At 41.2% G+C, this 17,610-nt stretch overlaps 1 protein-coding gene across 3 annotated transcripts in view; it reads right to left on the bottom strand.

Moving 5' to 3' along the window:
- Positions 1 to 17,610, bottom strand: part of Gria1 (glutamate ionotropic receptor AMPA type subunit 1) — a 319,984-nt gene that overhangs the window by 128,925 nt on the left and 173,449 nt on the right. For all 3 annotated transcript variants that reach the window (XM_031353691.1, XM_031353690.1, XM_031353692.1), the window contains exons 3-4: positions 16,321 to 16,505; positions 2,853 to 2,906 (exon numbers count right to left, since the gene is read on the bottom strand). In XM_031353691.1, the coding sequence (XP_031209551.1) occupies positions 2,853 to 2,906; positions 16,321 to 16,505 (239 nt within the window). The remainder of the gene's footprint in view (positions 1 to 2,852; positions 2,907 to 16,320; positions 16,506 to 17,610) is intronic.

The raw sequence follows: 17,610 nt of genomic DNA, 5'->3' as shown, positions 1-17,610 counted from the left end.
CATATCCTCCACCATGTTTCAAACTGAATTAATTAGGAATTTGAAGCCTAATTATCAGCTAATCTATTGGAACACGCCAGTCTTTCGTATCTGGTGGGTGTTTGCAATTTGCAGCCAATTAGTGGCAGTTGTGGGGATCTGAGAACTCATTAGGTCAGAAGAAGAAAAATGTGGATCAGAAGGAAAGGATATCCCAAGGGCCTGACTCAGGGATGCTGTGGCTGAGGGGTCATTTGGTGACAGATGAGGGCTGGTGATGGCTTCTTCCTTTAATGGCTCTGAGGGCAGTTGATCATTTCTATGGTTTGAACAGAGGTAACTGTGCATGCCTCTGTGTAGGTTCTGTTCCTTCCCAAGCAGCTGGGTGTCCTAGAGCAATAAATGATGTCACCAACCTTTGGTGCTAGCCTAACTACACTGCTTACTGCTGTGTGACACTGGCTGAGCCATAATCCCTTGGTGATTCTGTTTCCCTACAAGTAACACAGTTTCTGGTGGAACTGACTTCCATGGTCACATCCAGCACTGTGGATCCAGGATATGAGAGATATCACAGGTTTACTCAGTTCTCAAGAACATTTTATTTTTCCAAATGGTCTTTTATGGGTGAGATGCTTGGCTTCCCCATAAAGATGCCAAACGGACACCATTCATTAAAATGCAAATATTTTGAAAAGATGATGGATTTAGCCATTGACACCTGAATCTAAATTAACCTTTCAAATTAAGATCTTCTGAGTTCCAACCCTGATTTAGAAGCAATGGGGCAGCCAAGGCAAGGGAGGTTTAGAGGGTAGAAAGAGGGAAAGCCAGGATAAGCTAAGGCTGGAGAGCAGGCAGGGTAGAATTTAAGGGTTTGAGAGATGCCTGGATCTCACATTTAGTCATAGAACATTGACTTTAATTTAACTAATTCATTTTTGCACAGTATAAAAAACCAATTCTCTCTCTTTCTCTCTCTCTCTCTCTCTCTCTCTCTCTCTCTCTCTCTCTCTCTCTCTCTCTCTCTCTCTCTTTCTCATCAATCAGAACAAGAAACCCTGACTAAAACTGAATGTGGCTACTTTTCTTACAGATTAAAACATGGTAAACATAGGAATGTCCATCAATGGAAATGTATTTACAGATGTATGTTTTATGGGTTCAGGTTTGATGGTGGCTGCAAGTCACTCCAGGAAGGAACTGTGGAGTTCAGGAAAGTGTTAAGCACAGACTTTAGAGCACAACCCAGCAGTCCCCTGCCTTGGTGTGTCTCACAGGTGTTTTCATAGAAGTCCCAAAGTGATAATGAGTTAGAAGTCCATCAGCTGTGTAATAGATGTGCAAAACAGACTCTCTATAATGGACTACTACCTGGCCATACAGAAGGAAGGCACTGGGATAGAATGTCCATTAGTGATCGTATGGGGCTGGAGCAGCTCTGAGTGAGTCACAGGATGACTACTGATGAGCACGGGTCTTTTGTGGGAGTGATGGAGTGTTTAAAACGAAGGTATGATGGCTTCATAACTCCACAGATATACACTGAACCATAGAATCGAGCCCTGCAAGTTAGTGTGTGGTATTGTGTGGTCTATGAGTTTAATCTTAAGAAAGTCTCTAAAATATGGGTCTGAGTATAAAAGAATATTGCATTTGACTATGGAGAATAAGAGCTAGAAGCATCAACATCTATGACATAAAAGATAAAAGTGGGAACCATGACATAGGAAAAATAGACCTGACAGAAAAGACATTTGCCAAGAAAAACTTACACAGATGCAGTGTATGTCAAAAAGTATATATACACAAAGGATTTGAAAAACCAAACCATCTCTGTGGCATGCAAAATAAACAGCTGCAATGTGCTGAAGTGCAAACACTTTTTAAGACACAGGCTTATCTAGACTGTATATAAAACAAAACAAAACAAAACAAAAAAAACCCAAAAACTCTCTAAATTGATATTAATACAGGACATACTGTAAGATGGTTCCTGGTTAAAGATTTGTCAATGTTAACATAATTATGATTTAAATGTCTGAACTCGTGAGTAGTAAAAGCAACCATTACGTTCGAAACCAGTTGGATCCAGACATTTAATGTCCATTCCAAGATGTGGTGATTTTTTTCCCTCACTCGTAAAGCCAGAGCTGTTAAGAGGGTGATAGAAGGAGGGCTACTGGCCTGCACTCCAGCCTCCAGCAAGCTCTCTCCCAAGGACAGCTGGAAGTCCATGGGCAGTGCGCTGCACTTTGAAAGGGGACCTGTGACCACTGTCATGGTCAGCTTCAACTGTGGACTTGACACACCCTTTCATCTCCTGGGAAGAGAGTCTCAATGAGAGACTGTCTGCATTGGCTTAACCTCTGGGCACATCTGTGGGGGATTCTTTTTTAAGGATTGCTGTGGGTAATCCTTAAGACCCAACCCACTGTGGGTGGCACTGTTGCCTAATTGGGGGGGGGGGTGCTGAACTTAATAAACGTGGGGAAGTTGTGCTGAGCATATGCAAGTGAGTCAGCCTATGCCCATTTCTCTCTGTTCCAGTCTGGATGGGATGTGAGCAGCTATTTCCAGTATTTCTTGGACTTCCCCGCGGCGATGGATGAGAACCTGGAACTGGAAGCTGAAACAACAGCCTCTCTCCCTTAAGTTACTTTTTGACAGGGTGTTTTTCCCCTACAGCAACAGAAAAGAAACCAGAGCAAAAGGGTGGAGGGAAAGAGTTATATTTGGTGTCTCTGAGACTTAGCGATGCCACAGCGGATTGCCTTTTCCTCCCACATGGTTCACGTCAGGTGGGTGTAAATGCAAGCTCGTGCTCCGGTGTGGGAAGCAAAGGACTGGACAGCTTGTCCTGCTCTACTCACCAGATTGGCGAGGATGTAGTGGTACCCAATGCCGTTCTTTTCCAGCTTCACAATCTGAAAGACACAAGGGAAGGGTACTCATCAGTTACACGGGCAGCTACAGTGACGAAGGCAGTGACGACAGCGCAGTGAGGAGAGCGGCTGATATCCACCAGCTACTTACAACATGCCTTCTCTGTACTGAGAACAAAAGCCTGTAAAGTCCATACAGCGCACTGACGGTAATGCTCTTAGCATCTGTGAGCGATGAGGAAGAGCCACTCAGAGTAACTCAAGCTCCTTCACATGGTGCAGCTATGGAAAGGTGAATACAGGATCTGAAATCACTGTTGTCTAGTTTTAGGGGTGGCAGGATTATCAGGACAACCCCAAGGAGGGAGCCTGAGTCCTCACTGTACTCTTTCCAAAAAGGTTTCCTCACGGATGACGTAGGAATCTTACGTTTCGTGGAATTGGCTGTTATTCACAGTGGCATATGATGGGGCTACTCAGGTGGCCACTTGGGCATGAAACCACACACAGACACCATCTCTGCTTTCTGCCTCTGAATTCTGTGTTCTCCTTCCTAAGAGATTTAGCACTCAGATATCAATAGATCATTTAAGAAGAGCATTGGGAAGGAAGACAAAATTACTCTCTCTAATCCCTCATTGTATTGGATGGGACTGGCCTGAAGTGGGCAGATGATTTTCCCAGACCCCTGTGTGGTCTGCTGGTAATTGAAGGACAGAGGACTCTGACACCGGACTCTCTCTATACCAGATTATTTTTAGGGGAAACAGCCAGGTTTCCCAAACACCTCTTGTCTTTTTAATTTTTACTTTATTGCTTAACTGTATATTTTTGTTTGTGTGCATTAGTATACACATAGGCATGTGTGTGGCATACACATATGTGTGCATGTATGTAGAGGCCAGAGGTTGATGGTAGATATCTTACTCAGCTGTTTGCATCTCACATATTGAGGTAGAATCTCTCACTTGAAGCAAGAGCTTGCCAAGTCAGCTAGTATAGCTATCCAGCTTGCCCTGGGATCCTGTCTCTACCTCCTGAACAGTGGGGATTAGAGCTGAGCAGGTACCCAGCATTTATGTGGGTCTTCTGGATCAAGACTTTGCTTCTCACATTTGTACTGTAAGCACTTTAACCCTTGAATCATCTCCCAGCCCCTCCCCGCTGCAAATGCTGACTGCCTTAAATTATCTTGAAGTCAGGGAAAATATTTGTGGAGAGAGATTCCCCAGGCTTGCTGGGATTGCTTGACACACCGCTCACGAGGAACGGCGAAGGCTGCACGCCTTGGCTCTGGCCGCAGCGAGCCTGATATTAACTTGATCTATTTCTTCCTTTCTTTTTTTAAATCACTGCATTGGGTTTGTATAGCCTGCTTGATGCCTCTCCCCCCATGTACTGCTACAAAGAGACACAAAATATACGAGAGGCACCCAAGCTCCTGGCCTAACTGAATAAATTCTCAAGGTTATTAAAATCCACACTCAGACATCTCCTTAATTGGATGTATGTGCATAGCCGCTCACTTTTTTTTTTAATGTGGGGAATAATTAAATGCACTCTTACATGATGTGCATGCTGGAATAGGGTGGGACTAAAATTCCAGATACTGGAGCTCAGAAACCACCAAGGTGATGGTTTTATTAATAATTCTTCATTACTTTTCCATTTTCTTGTCAAATGGCATGCTGTCTCTTCAACAAGGAGATGCCTTTATCAAAAGCCCATTCAGCTTCCGATGAACACAAAACAGCAAATAAAGATATTTCAGAGCCCACAACATTCAGGGAGTGTAGCCACAGAAAAAAATTTGCAACATAGGAATGCAGAATGGAGCAGAGGAAAAATCAATAGAATATGATTTTGGACCAATAACAAAGAGGGACGTGTATCTCAACATTATGGTGGCTTCCAAGCGGGTACTATCCAATGGCTGACTTATTACTTTGACTCATTTTATCTCAAAAATATTTATCAAACCATAACTGCATGAAACTGCACAGTGAACAGGGAATGGAATAAGGTGTTTAGTCTGGGAGGATTACCACACAGGTAAATGCACCCAAGGTCATTTACTGAAAATGTAGGGTCCTACCCCTCAGTGACCTTACGAACTTTATCACCAGTGAACGTTCCTTGGGCCTTCTTTATCCGTGGACTATACAGGAATGGCCCCTGCAGGTCTCCCCTACTCTGTATGTTTTCTGGATGCCTTCTCATCTCACCCCTATGTACATCCCTTCTGTGATTAGTAACAAACACCCACTGACCACTGACTTTATGTTAAGTACTAGGTAATATGCTGGGCTATAGCTCAGAGAGCAAGGCAAGGTTCCAATGACCTCGCTGAACTGAGATGCAGTTTCAGGAGGAAGCCAGATGGTAAATGTATAAATAGATGAACGAAGAAGACGTCAGCAGGCCATAAACACCACAGAGATGATAAAACAGGGCGGTGTGATGGATGGCCCTGAGAGCTTCTGGGCGACTCTTACCTTGAATTCATTCTGACCCCAGTGACTGGATTATATCATTTAGTGTCTTACGTACTGGCAAAGAAAGTTATCCAAAAACCCTCTTTGCTATATATATAGATAGATATTTCAGGCTTATTTATTTCCATATCAATATAAATTTATATATATTTATGCTTATTTTATACTATGTATGAGCATCTACATGCCTATGTGTGCATCATATGTGTGCAATGACTATGGAGGTCAGATGGACAGCAAGTGCCCTTAACCACTGAATTATCTCTCCAGCCCCTGAAGTTATATATTTTTATGTTTTAAAATCCTTATTTTATGAGGGAAACTTTTAAGTACTTAGCTTTCTGAGCCTGCCTTACCTCACTTAATAGGATACCCTCTAGATCTGCTCAATTTGTGCAAATGAAAGAATTTCATTTTTGTTCTTGTCTGAGTAAAACTCTTTGGTACATGCAGCATACTCTTTTCACTCACTCATCTGTTACTGGGCGCCTTGGCTGTTGTAAACAATGCTAGACTAAGTGCAATGTCTACATCTCTGTGACAACCAAAGGTGAGTTTGGTGTGTCTGGATTGTACGTATATGATAGCTACATTTTCAATTTTTGAGGAACGATCATACTGGCTAGTTGACATTCCACAAGTAGTAGTATATGCTTTGTTTTTTCTTTATTTTTTAAATGAATTTTTACTAGCAGTTGCAGTATTTGGTTTCTTTCTTCTTTTGTCTTCCAAGACAGAGTTTCACTATGTAGCTCTGGCTAGCCTGGAAATCATTGTGTATACCAGGCTGGCCTCCAACTTACAGCAAACTGTCTGCCTTTGCTTCCTGAATGCTGGACCTCAAAAGTATGAGTTCCCATACCCAGCCTTGTTTTCCTCATCCTAGCTATTATATTTTTTATTCAAGAAAGAATCTTTATGTTTCAGTTGCACATTTATTTATTTTGTATGTATCTGTGCACAAGCGTGTGCATATGAAAGTCAGAAGCCAACTTGCAGGAGTTGGTTGGTCGTCTCTTTCCACCATGCAGTTTCCAAGACTCAAGTTTGGGATTATGGGCTTTGCTTTGCTCCATGCATCTGTGCCCCCCTGAGCTCTCTCACCAGCACAATTTTAGACATTTTGAATGGAGTGAGCAGAAACTCAGAGTGAATTTGGTTTGTATGTCCCTTACAGCTAAGAATGTTGAACAGATTTTTGCCCCTTTCTTAGTTATTTATGCTTCTTTTGAGAACAGTCTGTTTGCTTCAATGCTGCAGTTATTGATTGGATGATTTTTTTGTTTTTTTTTTTTTGGTATTTATTATGTGTTCCTTGTAAGGTCTGGATTTTAGTCTCCTTGCAGGTGAATAGTGAGTGGTTTTATTCTCCTGTTCTGTGGTATCTTTCCTCCCTTACTAATTGTCTCTTTTGAAGTTCACAAGACTTTTAATTATGTGTAATCCTATTTGTCATGCCCTAACCTACTGGGGTTCTTTACAGATAGTACCTGGGCAATCCCTAAATTTAAGCGTTTTACCTCTGATTCTGTTTAGCAGATTCAGAGTTTGGAGTCTTAAATAAAGGTTTTCATCTATTTTGGGTTTATTTAATTATTTCCTTACAGAGAGAGAGAGAGAGAGAGAGAGAGAGAGAGAGAGAGAGAGAGAGAGAGAGAGAGAGAGAGAGAGAGATCCACACTCATTTGTTTATTTGTAGGCATCCGTTTTCCCAGTCACCACTGGCTGAAGGGATTGCTCTTGCTCTGATGGATGTTTCTGGCACCAAGCTTTAGATGGTGTAGGTCTATTTTTAGTGCCTCTACTTTTTTTCATTAGTTGCCATGTTTTTGTGCTGTTACCATGCAGGTTTGGCCACTCTGGCCCTATGGTATAATTTGAGATCAGGAGCTGCATTTTCTATTGCTATGAAGAGGGCCATTGGAATTTATATGGAGACTGTGCTGACTTTTGAAGGTTACTTTCAGCACTTTGCCCATTTTCACATTATAATTCTACTGATCCTTGAGTGAGGGGAAAGGGGGGGGGCTCTTTCATCTCTATTTGTCTTATTCACTTATTCATCAATGTCTTGAGCTTTAATTATAAGGCCTTTTAATTCCTTGTTAGGCTCATTCCTGGATTGTTTTGGTTTGAGTTTGAAATGTTCCCCATAGGCTCATGTGTTTGAACACTTCAGGTCGAGCCGATGGTGCTATTTGGTGAGGTCATGGAGTATTTAGTAGGTGTTATCTTGCTGGACAGTGCCTCATTGTGGGTGGGCTTTGGAGAATTATAGCCTTGTCTTACTCCCTGTTCTCTGCTTCCTGTGCGCAGTTGCTCTGTGATCAACCAGCTCCCTGTTCCTGCTGCTGTGCCTTCCCTACCATCCTCCCCATGATGGGGATATGTCCATCTGGAATTGTGATCCAAAAATAAACTCTTTGTTCCCTTAGTTACATTTTTTAAAAATTTTATTGCATTATAATGAGAAAAGTTACATGATTTCAATTTATCTGAATTTGTTAACATTTTAAAAATGTATTTTAGTAAATAGAATTAAATCACATTCTTGTTTTCCTTTTGTACCCCAACTCCTCCCAGAGACCCCCATCAATATCTACAATATCTTTTATTGTCATATTCTTTAAAATTTATAAAATATTATAACAATAAAAATGAGTATTATAAAAGTTGTTTGATATAAAACAACAATCAATTTGTCTTATGTTGATGCTTGTCTATGGCAATACTGAAAATACATAGTTTTTCTCAATATAAATTTTATATAACTTCAAACATATTACCTGTATATTTCAAAATAATACATAAGTACTATTTTCTTAAATAAACATAAATATATAAAGTGTTTTTGTTTGTTTGTTTGTTTTATATTTAGTAGATCTTAAAATCTTGGCTTTTACTGTGCTAAAATGATACAAGAGTTACAAACGTCAAGCAAAGCATTCAGTCTTATTCTTTGTTGTTCTCTTACAAACCCCCTCCCAATTTAATCGTTTACATTTCTTTTGGGTATATAAATACTTTTAAAGATATTAAGAAAAAGTAATTGTTACTTCCTGTTTTTGTTGTAAGAGGTGGAATTAAGTTTGTGTGGATTTGTTGAAAGATTACTTTCTTGCTTTTTCTAGGGTGTAGTTTTGCTCCTTATGTTGATGTTTTCCATCTATTATCCTTTGTAGGGCTGGATTTGTGGAAAGATATTGTGTAAATTTTATTTTGTCATGGAATATCTTGTTTTTTCCATCTAAGGTAATTGAGAGTTTTGCTGGGTATAGTGGCCTGGGCTGACATTTGTGTTCGTGTAGGGTCTGTATGACATCTGCCCAGGATCTTCTAGCTTTCATAGTCTCTGGTAAGAAGTCTGGTGTAATTCTGATAGGCCTGCCTTTATATGTTACTTGACCCTTTTCCCTTACTGCTTTTAAAATTCTTTCTTTGTTTAGTGCATTTGGTGTTTTTATTATTATGTGATGGGAGAAATTTATTTTCTGGTCCAGTCTATTTGGAGTTCTATAGGCTTCTTGTATGTTCGTGGGCATCTCTTTCTTTAGGTTAGGGAAGTTTTCTTCTATAATTTTGTTGAAGATATTAACTGGCCCTTTAAGTTGGGAGCCTTCACCCTCTTCTATACCTATTATCTTTAGGTTTGGTCTTCTCATTGTGTTCTGGATTTCCTGGATGTTTTGGGTTAGGAGCTTTTTGCTTTTTGCATTTTCTTTGACTGTTGTGTCAATGTTTTCTATGGTGTCTTCTACTCCTGAGATTCTCTCTTCTATCTCTTGTATATACTTGCATCTACGATTCCTGATTTCTTCCCTAGGTTTTGTATCTCCAGGGTTGTTTCTCTTTCTGATTTCTTTATTGTTTCTATTTCCATTTTTAGATTCTGGATGGTTTTGCTCATTTCCTTCACCTGTTTGATTGTGTTTTCCTGTAGTTCTTGAAGGGATTTTTGTGTTTCCTCTTTAAGGGCTGTTTACCTGTGTTCTCCTGTATTTCTTTGAGGGTGCTAATTATGTCTTTCTTAATGTCCTGTATCATCATCATGAGAAATGGTTTTAGATCTGAATCTTGCTTTTCCAGTGTGATGTTGTGTCCAGGACTTGCAATGGTGGGAGTATTGGGCTCTGATGATGCCAAATAACCTTGGTTTGTCTTGTTATATTCTTATGCTTGCCCCACATCATCTGGTTATCTCTAGTGCTAGGGTGATTATATCATGGTTCATGGTTTACATGTACTAAATTCTCAGGAATAAAGAAAAAAAATGTTTTTCAGTAAAATGTTTGTAAAATGAATTTAAAGCTGTATTAAAATGATCAGATGCTATAATCAGATTGGTTTCTTTCAGAGGATGTAAGAATGATTCAACATATGCAAATCAATCAGCACATAGATAGATGCAGGGACCAAAGTTACATGACCATGTCAACAGATGCAGAAAAAGCCTTCGATAAAATCCAGCATCCCTTCATCATAAAACCCCCGATGAAATTAGGAATAAAAATAAGGTATCTTAACACAATAAAGGTTCTGTGGCAAACCTGCAACCAAAGTTGTACAAAGTGAGAAGAGCAGAAGCATTTCCTGTAAAGTCAGGAATGAGACGATGACAGTGTCCACTTTCTTCATTTGTATTAAATATAGTGTTTGAAGTCTTGGTGATATAAAGCGAAGGAGAGAAATAGAAGAAATACAGACTGGAAAGAAAGAAGTCCAATTATCTCTATTTGCAGACAACCTGATTCTGTACTGAAAAGATTAAAGATTCTATTAGGAGACTCTTTGATCTGATAAAAATTTTCAGCAAATTGCAAGGATATGAAAACATATAAAATCAATAGCTGTTATATACATCTATAATGTACTTGCTGAAGAATGAATTTTAAGCTCCATTTGTACCAACTTTAAAAAATTAAAATACATAGGTATTAGCTCCCCTGTCATTGCTATGGTAAAATATTCTGACAAAAAGAAAAAAAGTAATCCACTCCCAAGCACTCTAACACTCCCAGAATCAGATGTGAGGAGGACAACATCTGTCTCAACACTAGGATTAACTGGGACCAGCGGGACCAGGCACACAGGAACTCCGCCAGCCCAGTGGCTCAGGTTCCTTCTGGTCCCACAACACCCAGAGGAAGCTCCACTCCCAGGCGCTCTAATACGCGCAGGATCAGAGATGAGGAGGACACAACATCTGTCTCAACACTGGGAGTGACTGAGACCAGCAGGACACAGGCATGCAGGAACTCTGCCAGCCCACTGGCTGGGGTTGCTTCCAGTCTGTCTGGGCTGGTTGGTGCCCTGAGCAGACCTTGGGTGCAAACTTTACAGTCATTCCCAAAACACCCAGAGGAAGCTCCACTCCCAGGTGCTCTAACAAGTCCAGGGTCAGAGGATCCCGAATCACAGGATCACAGAGACAGCTTGATTCTGAGGAGTTCTGACACAACCAGGATCACTGGAAGGACAGGCTCCAGCCAGATTTAGCAAGGGCTCTTCTCAAGTACCTCCATATCTCCACCAACATGACCCCCCTTACAACTTCATGTCTTTTTATTTATTCTTGTAGCCCATGAAGTCCAGTTAATATTGTCCATCTGTGCACAGTATGGGGCCACCCACTGGAGTGTGGAGATTCTATCAGTATCCACATCCTCTGAAAAGAATGAGTTTCTCTTTCCTGAAAGCTATCATGTACAGGTAGCTCCTCAGTGAAGGGAGGAGCATGAAGGTCGTCAACCCATCTGTGCTGGGATTTTAGCTTGATCCTATGCAAGTAACCACAGAGTGTTTGCTGTTTGTCAAGGAAATTAGTTTTTAGTCAACCTCACCATCTCTCTGTTCCTCCCCCCCCCCCCAGTATATCTTTATCTGGCCATGGTGTCAGAGTAACATCAGTTTTGTGTAATGACTTTGGTTATGTTCCTTCTCTTTTTAGCCTATAGAATAGTTTCGGGAGCTTTTCTTTAAAGATCTGATAGAACTTGGCAGGGACCCTTTCCAGTCTTGGGCTTTTCTTTGTTGGGTGACTCATTACTGATGTTCTATTTTCGTCGCTTAATACGGATCTGAGGAAGTTGTTTTTACTGTCTTGATTTAATTTGGGTAGGTCATATGCTTCTAGGAATTCAGTTATTTCCTCTAGATTTTCTATACGTTCAGAACACAAGTTTTCAAAGTATTCTCCGGTGGTCCTCTGGATTTCATTGGTATCTGTTATAATGTACTCCTCCTTCATCTCCATTGTTGCTAGTGTGGGTCATCTCTCACTCTCTTTTAGTTAGATTATGGAAGGGCTTATTCATTTTGTTTTCTTTTTAAAAATCCAAACTTATGTCTGTTTGTCTGTCTGTCTTCCTTCCCTCACTCCCTCCTTTCTCTTTTTCTTTTTGTAGCGTTATTTTAGTCTTCATTTAGTCAATTTGTGCTCTGGTTTTTGTTATTTCTTTCTACTGATTTTGAGGTTCTATAGTTTTTATTGTTCTAAACCTTTGAAGTGTATCAAGTTATTAATCTGAAATTAGAATTTTTAATGTTAGGACTGATAACCATACTTCTGCAACCCAAGGGTTCTAATAAATTCTGTTTTCTTTTTATTTGATTCTAGGATTTAGAAATTATTTTCCCTGCTTTCCTCAACAAACCACTGATAATTTGAGATTGTATTCTCCAACCTCTTTGTTCCTTTATCATTAATGTCATGCTTTTCCTCTTGATTTTTAGTGTTATTTCTCTATGATATGCTATTCTAGAATGAATGAATTTGATTATATTTGTTGAAACTTAGTTGCTTGCCTAAAATGTCATTGATTTCAGAGAGATTGCATGGGTTGTTGAGGAGAACTTGTTTTGCAGCTGATGGGTGGAAAGTTTTGTAGATGTCTAAGACTCTTTGGCTAGGGCACAACTTAACTTAGAAGTTTATTTGTTGATTTTCTTTAACTAAATTATCTTCTTATTCATGAGTGGGATCTGAAGTCACTTGGCATCATTATTTCTGCCCTATCAGTTCACTTCTGACCAGTAGTGTTTCTTCTATGAACCGTTGTGCATCAATATTTGATGCACACATTCCCAATGGATTGTTCCATTTGGTAACACAACAGTAACCTTTATTTCCTTTGCCTAACTGTAGCTTTGCATTATCATATAGAAGAATCACAACTTCTGCTTGTTTAGGGCTTCCATTTTTCTGGTGTACTGGCTTCCTTCCTATCATTTCCAGCCTGTGTCATTTGATAGTGTTTCTGATAGTCAATATATTATTGTATATATATATTTTTAAGTAGGATCAACTTGTCTTCATTCAGTTGTAGGGTTATGATTATTTACATTTAGAGTTATTATGGAGAGAAGTTGCTGACTCCTGGATATTCCTGGTTGTGTTCCTGGTCCAGTCAGTCACTGGGTGTTCTTTTCTCTGTCCCCTACACACACCAGAGGTTTGGAAATTTATCTATCCCTCTCATGATGCACTGGACTCCTGTGCTTGATGATGTCCTTCTTCCTTTGATTACTTTGTGTATGCTAAATCTATAAGTGGGACTGGTTCTCTAAGACTGATGATATTCCAGTTTGCATACCCTGAAGTGACTGGTTTCTAGCCCAGGGATGTCTCCTGTGTGTGTTGAAAAGAAGATGCAAACACAGCAATGAGATCCACACAGCAGGTCAGTTTCTGTTCCTTCAAAACCAGCTCAGCATTAAACATGCTCCTGGTAGGATGAAGCTGTGAAGGTTAATTACTTCACTTCGAACCTCAGAGTCCTCAGTGAGCACTGCAGCAGAGAGACAGATCGGCATAGAGATTGTGCCTCAAGCTCAGGGATAGCCAACATCTCTGCCATTATTCTCAGATTATGAGCTCAACTTTCTAGCTACCAAAGACAAGGATACCCACTACACTCTTCCCTGCCTAAACCAAGCTTCCTGCTACCTGAAATTCTTGTTATGTTGACATCAGGCCTTCCCTCCCTCCCAGTCATCTTTCATGCTGGGATTGTGGCTGATTGCTCCTGGGTTCCAAGTAATTCTTGTTTGTTATCAGGGTCAAAGGGTAGCTTGGTCCTAAAGGATAGATTTCCTCTCCAGATGGTATCAGTCACAACTCATGAGACACGAGGAGTTGAATATTGGGCCCCCTTTCTCCTCCTGGTCCCTGGTAGAGCAGTGGGCTGCATCAGAACCAAAACCAGTTGGAGATTTCAGAAAACCAGGGCTTTTTCCTGTGGGTCCTTTTTTTATCTTCTCATCATCCTGTGGTTCCTTCTTCATCTTCATCTTTGCTTCGTCCCCTGTCGTGGAGCAGCGAGGCAGGCAGAGCTGTATCCCATTCTTCCTGTCTGTTCAGTTGTCCTTCTGTTTTGCCTCACTTTTCAGCCATCCTGCTCCCACCCCCTGATTCCTAATGCTCCTTTATCATGTCTCTTTTTATATATAATAGTTATCCTCACCATCAGCTGTAGGATATGGATTCAAGCTATCAATCAAGCAGCCTCAAAGGACCTTTCAAAATTTTGGTCTCTGTTTTCGGACTTGTAGAATAATTTCTGTTTTCAGACGATTAGAATGAAATAATTTAAAATGTAATGCAAAAAATGTCACCGTGAGTCACTTCCTGATGAAATAAATATTTGTCCTTGACCGAGGAAGTAGCCATAGATGTACAGGTAAGAAAATTATATTCTGGGTTGCATATGTTGTTTTCATGTATATATGCATATGAATGTGTGTGTGTGTGTACGTGTGTGTATGCATTTTCTGTGAGTGTGTGTGTATATGCATGCACATTTGCATTATGACTAGTGGTCAACCTCTGGTGTCATTCCCCAGCAGCTTTCTTGATTATTTTTGGAAGTCTGGGACCTAGGGGACTCCCCAGTAAGCTATGGTCACTGATCAGTGAGCTTCAAGGATCAACCACCCATCTCCAGCTTCCCAGTGCTGGGATTAATGGGATCCGTGTGTCACCCATTAAGCTTTGTGCCCATGTGCTAGAGGCTGAACTCATGCCTATGCAGCCAGCACTTTTTTTTATAAAGACACATCCCTAGCTTCAGAAAGTTGTATTTTATAATGTAACTAATAAAAATATATGTACAAAAGTGTTTTGACTACATGTATGGCATACACCACATGTGTGCCTGGTATCCCTGGAGGACCAAGAGGGAGCTGAATCTTCCAGAACTGGAGTACAGATGATTGTCATTGCCATTTAGTGATTGTGAACCAAACCCAGATCCTCTGCAAGAACAGCTAGTGCTCTTAACCTCTGAGCCATTGCTCCAGCCCTGAAGAAAGTTATATTTTAAAGACACTGGACCATATCACCAAATCCAGTTGCCTGATTTCTTTTTATGCTAGCTGTGAGCCTTTTGCAAAGCAAAACAAAACATAACAGGCAAAAACCTTTTCCTCTTCTATAACAGGGAAATTGATAGGTGCTATTTGATCTATTATGTAAGGATGGATATTATACATGGAAGAGCCTAATCCAGTGCCTTCTTTCTGCTATGACAATCCAGAAAAAGGTAGCATGACACAGCCCAGGACAAACCACAGCTCTTGTAAGGACATGTCCAAACCATCCATCTCCCATCTCAGACCTTTCCCCACCCTCATGTTTGCAGAGTAGGACCCTTTATTTCTATCTTGAAGATAAATCCAATGATCGTTAGAGAGGGAAATGACTCATGAAGCTATCACAGATGGCACTATGAATAGCAGCAATGGGTAGCATTTCCATACATCATGTACTATGGGTAGACACCTAAGTATGTTCCATGCCCTGGTCCTTCTAGTTGTCATAAAGACCTTCTAGAGGAAGTCAACATTATTTCTGCTTTACAGAGTGGGGATGTAAAATGGGAGCAGAATACTAGACTGCTTCAGGTTCATAAAGCTAGCAAGCACTCAACCTGGAAGCCTAAACCCAGCTGATTCGGTTCTAGAATTGCTGCCTTTACTCTACACCATCTCCCACACCCTGCTATGGATGTTAGCACTCAGTAACCTGACTACAGCCCAGAGGACTTCAGTCACCATAGAAACAATTTTGTGCTGGTTTCTCTTCAAGAGCAAACCCCAAATCCGTACTTGACACTGCAGAACACACAAGGTTAATGCCTGAAAGAGCCTATGGCTTCTGAAGTCCTCCTTGCTCTGCTGTGGAAGCTTCAGAGTGATTGCTGATTTGGTGGTGGAGTTCCCCATGGGGAGGTGTCCAGGGTCTTGAGGGCCATTAACCAGCCTTGTCATGTTGTCAAGTACTTTAAAAGTCCATCTTTCATTTAATGACATTGTTCAGATATAACTGCAAGCCTCTTCTTTGCTGGCTTATCTGAATACACAAATGCAGCTCAGTGATCTATACAGAGGCATGCTTGGTGGGGCTGCGGCTCTTTCTCTAATTCTGACACCAGAGCAAATACAGTTTGGGGGCAGCTGGCTTAAGCCACTGAGGTCACAGAACCTATTCATAAGATATGCCACTCTTCCTACCCCCAGAGACAGAAATTGTTCAACAAAGGAGTGGTGAAGGAAGTGACCCTTGAAATAGGTCAGCTGGCCAAGGCCATGTGATGACCAATGATGGATCTGTGAGTGACACTGCCTCAGGCTGAACACAGGAATCTGTCTGCAGCTCTGGCTCTGTAAGTTCTAAGAGACAATGCAATTTAACTTTAATAGCAAAGCAGAGCACAAGAAGTAAGGTTTTGGATAGGCAGTGTGAGGACCACTTGCAGTGTTGTATCAAGGTGCCCATGGGCTTTTCTACTTTACTAAGTCTCAGATGGAACTCACAGAATGTGAAATGGAGGGTATCAAGTCTCACCCCCTTAAGAGAACTCTTTAGCCCCTCCACTCCTTTCTAGCTCCCACAGCAGCAGCCTACCCATCTTCTCCCAAACTATCTCCAGCACCAGTCTTGTGGTCCTTGTTGCCTTCATTACCTGGCCCAGGATGGCGTTGAGTCGTTCCGATTCACAGTCCACCACCACCAGCCTCTCTTTTTTCTTCTCCAGATCCTGAAAGAGCATGCGGTATCCTTCCTCAGTGGTTGTCAGAATGTTGACAGCCGTCACCTGCCAGTTCTTCTCTGCGGCTGTATCCAAGACTCTCTGCAGGACTGACAGGCCTTCGGTGGAGGGGGAGGACAGAGAAACAACAGTGTCAGCATTCACAGGTGACATCCGTGTCTGCCTGCACTTGATGCAACCCACCCCTACTTCCAGCAGGCACATTTAGCTGTCTCTCTGCATGCATGTCCATGGGATGCTTGATGCTGTCTATACCCACTTGCCCTGTGCATCCACTGCTGTTCACTATTTGTATTTAGTTTCCTAGGAAGTCACTGCTATCTTCTATCCTATTTCTGTAGCAAATGCAGTTTCCCGCCCTCTGTGTGTCTGAATGCCACCGTGGCAATCACCTGGCCTTTGTTTTTTGTATTCTGTATGTAGGACATGACAGACAGTAAGAAGGACTGTTGATTGAAAACACCTTTAAAGGCTTAGATCTGAAATATAAGCTAAATTACTTTGACGGGCTCACTGCTCATGTGGACTTTGATTTCTTCCAGAGTAAAGTGGTAGCCTGAATAGTGTCTGCCACACAGGGCTGATAAAAATTAAATAGGAATGTTGGGTGTGGGCTGGACTGATGCCTTAAGGGTTCTCTAAATGGTATCTGCTTTTATTTTGGGACAGTGGTATTCTGCATGAGTAGAGTCCCAGATAGGCTCATGCATATGAATATTTACTAGGTTCCTAGTTGGTGGTACTGTTTAGGGGGGTTATAGAATCTTAAGAATGTGGGGTCTTAGAGGAGTTATGCCCCCTGGGAATGGGTGTTCAGGTTTTATAACTTTGTTCCATTTCCTGTCCTCTCTTTCTCTCCTTCCCATGTGCAAATGCAATGCAAAAGGCCTGGCTTCCTGCTCCTGCCACCATGCCTCCCCCACCATGATGGACTATCTCTTCAGAACGGTGAGCTAGAATGACCTCTTTCTTGCTTAAGATGCTTTTGTCAGGGCATTTTATCATAGCCACAGAGAAGTAAACAAGCCAGAGAAATTTAGTAATTGCTTATTGAACAGGCCAACTTAGTATCTAAAGCTAATAATCGTGAACTGAATTTGTGAAATTTGGGTCTGGCTCCAATAGCTAATACTTTGTCACATAGCAGGTGTTCAGTAAATGTGTACTATATCTCACCACTACTTTCTGACTAAGGTTGACCCC

The sequence above is a fragment of the Mastomys coucha genome, unplaced genomic scaffold (genome assembly GCF_008632895.1).
Source record: "Mastomys coucha isolate ucsf_1 unplaced genomic scaffold, UCSF_Mcou_1 pScaffold5, whole genome shotgun sequence".
Lineage (NCBI taxonomy): Eukaryota > Metazoa > Chordata > Mammalia > Rodentia > Muridae > Mastomys > Mastomys coucha.
The sequence above is the reverse complement of the archived record's forward strand: the minus strand, read 5'-3'. Positions and strand labels throughout refer to the sequence as shown.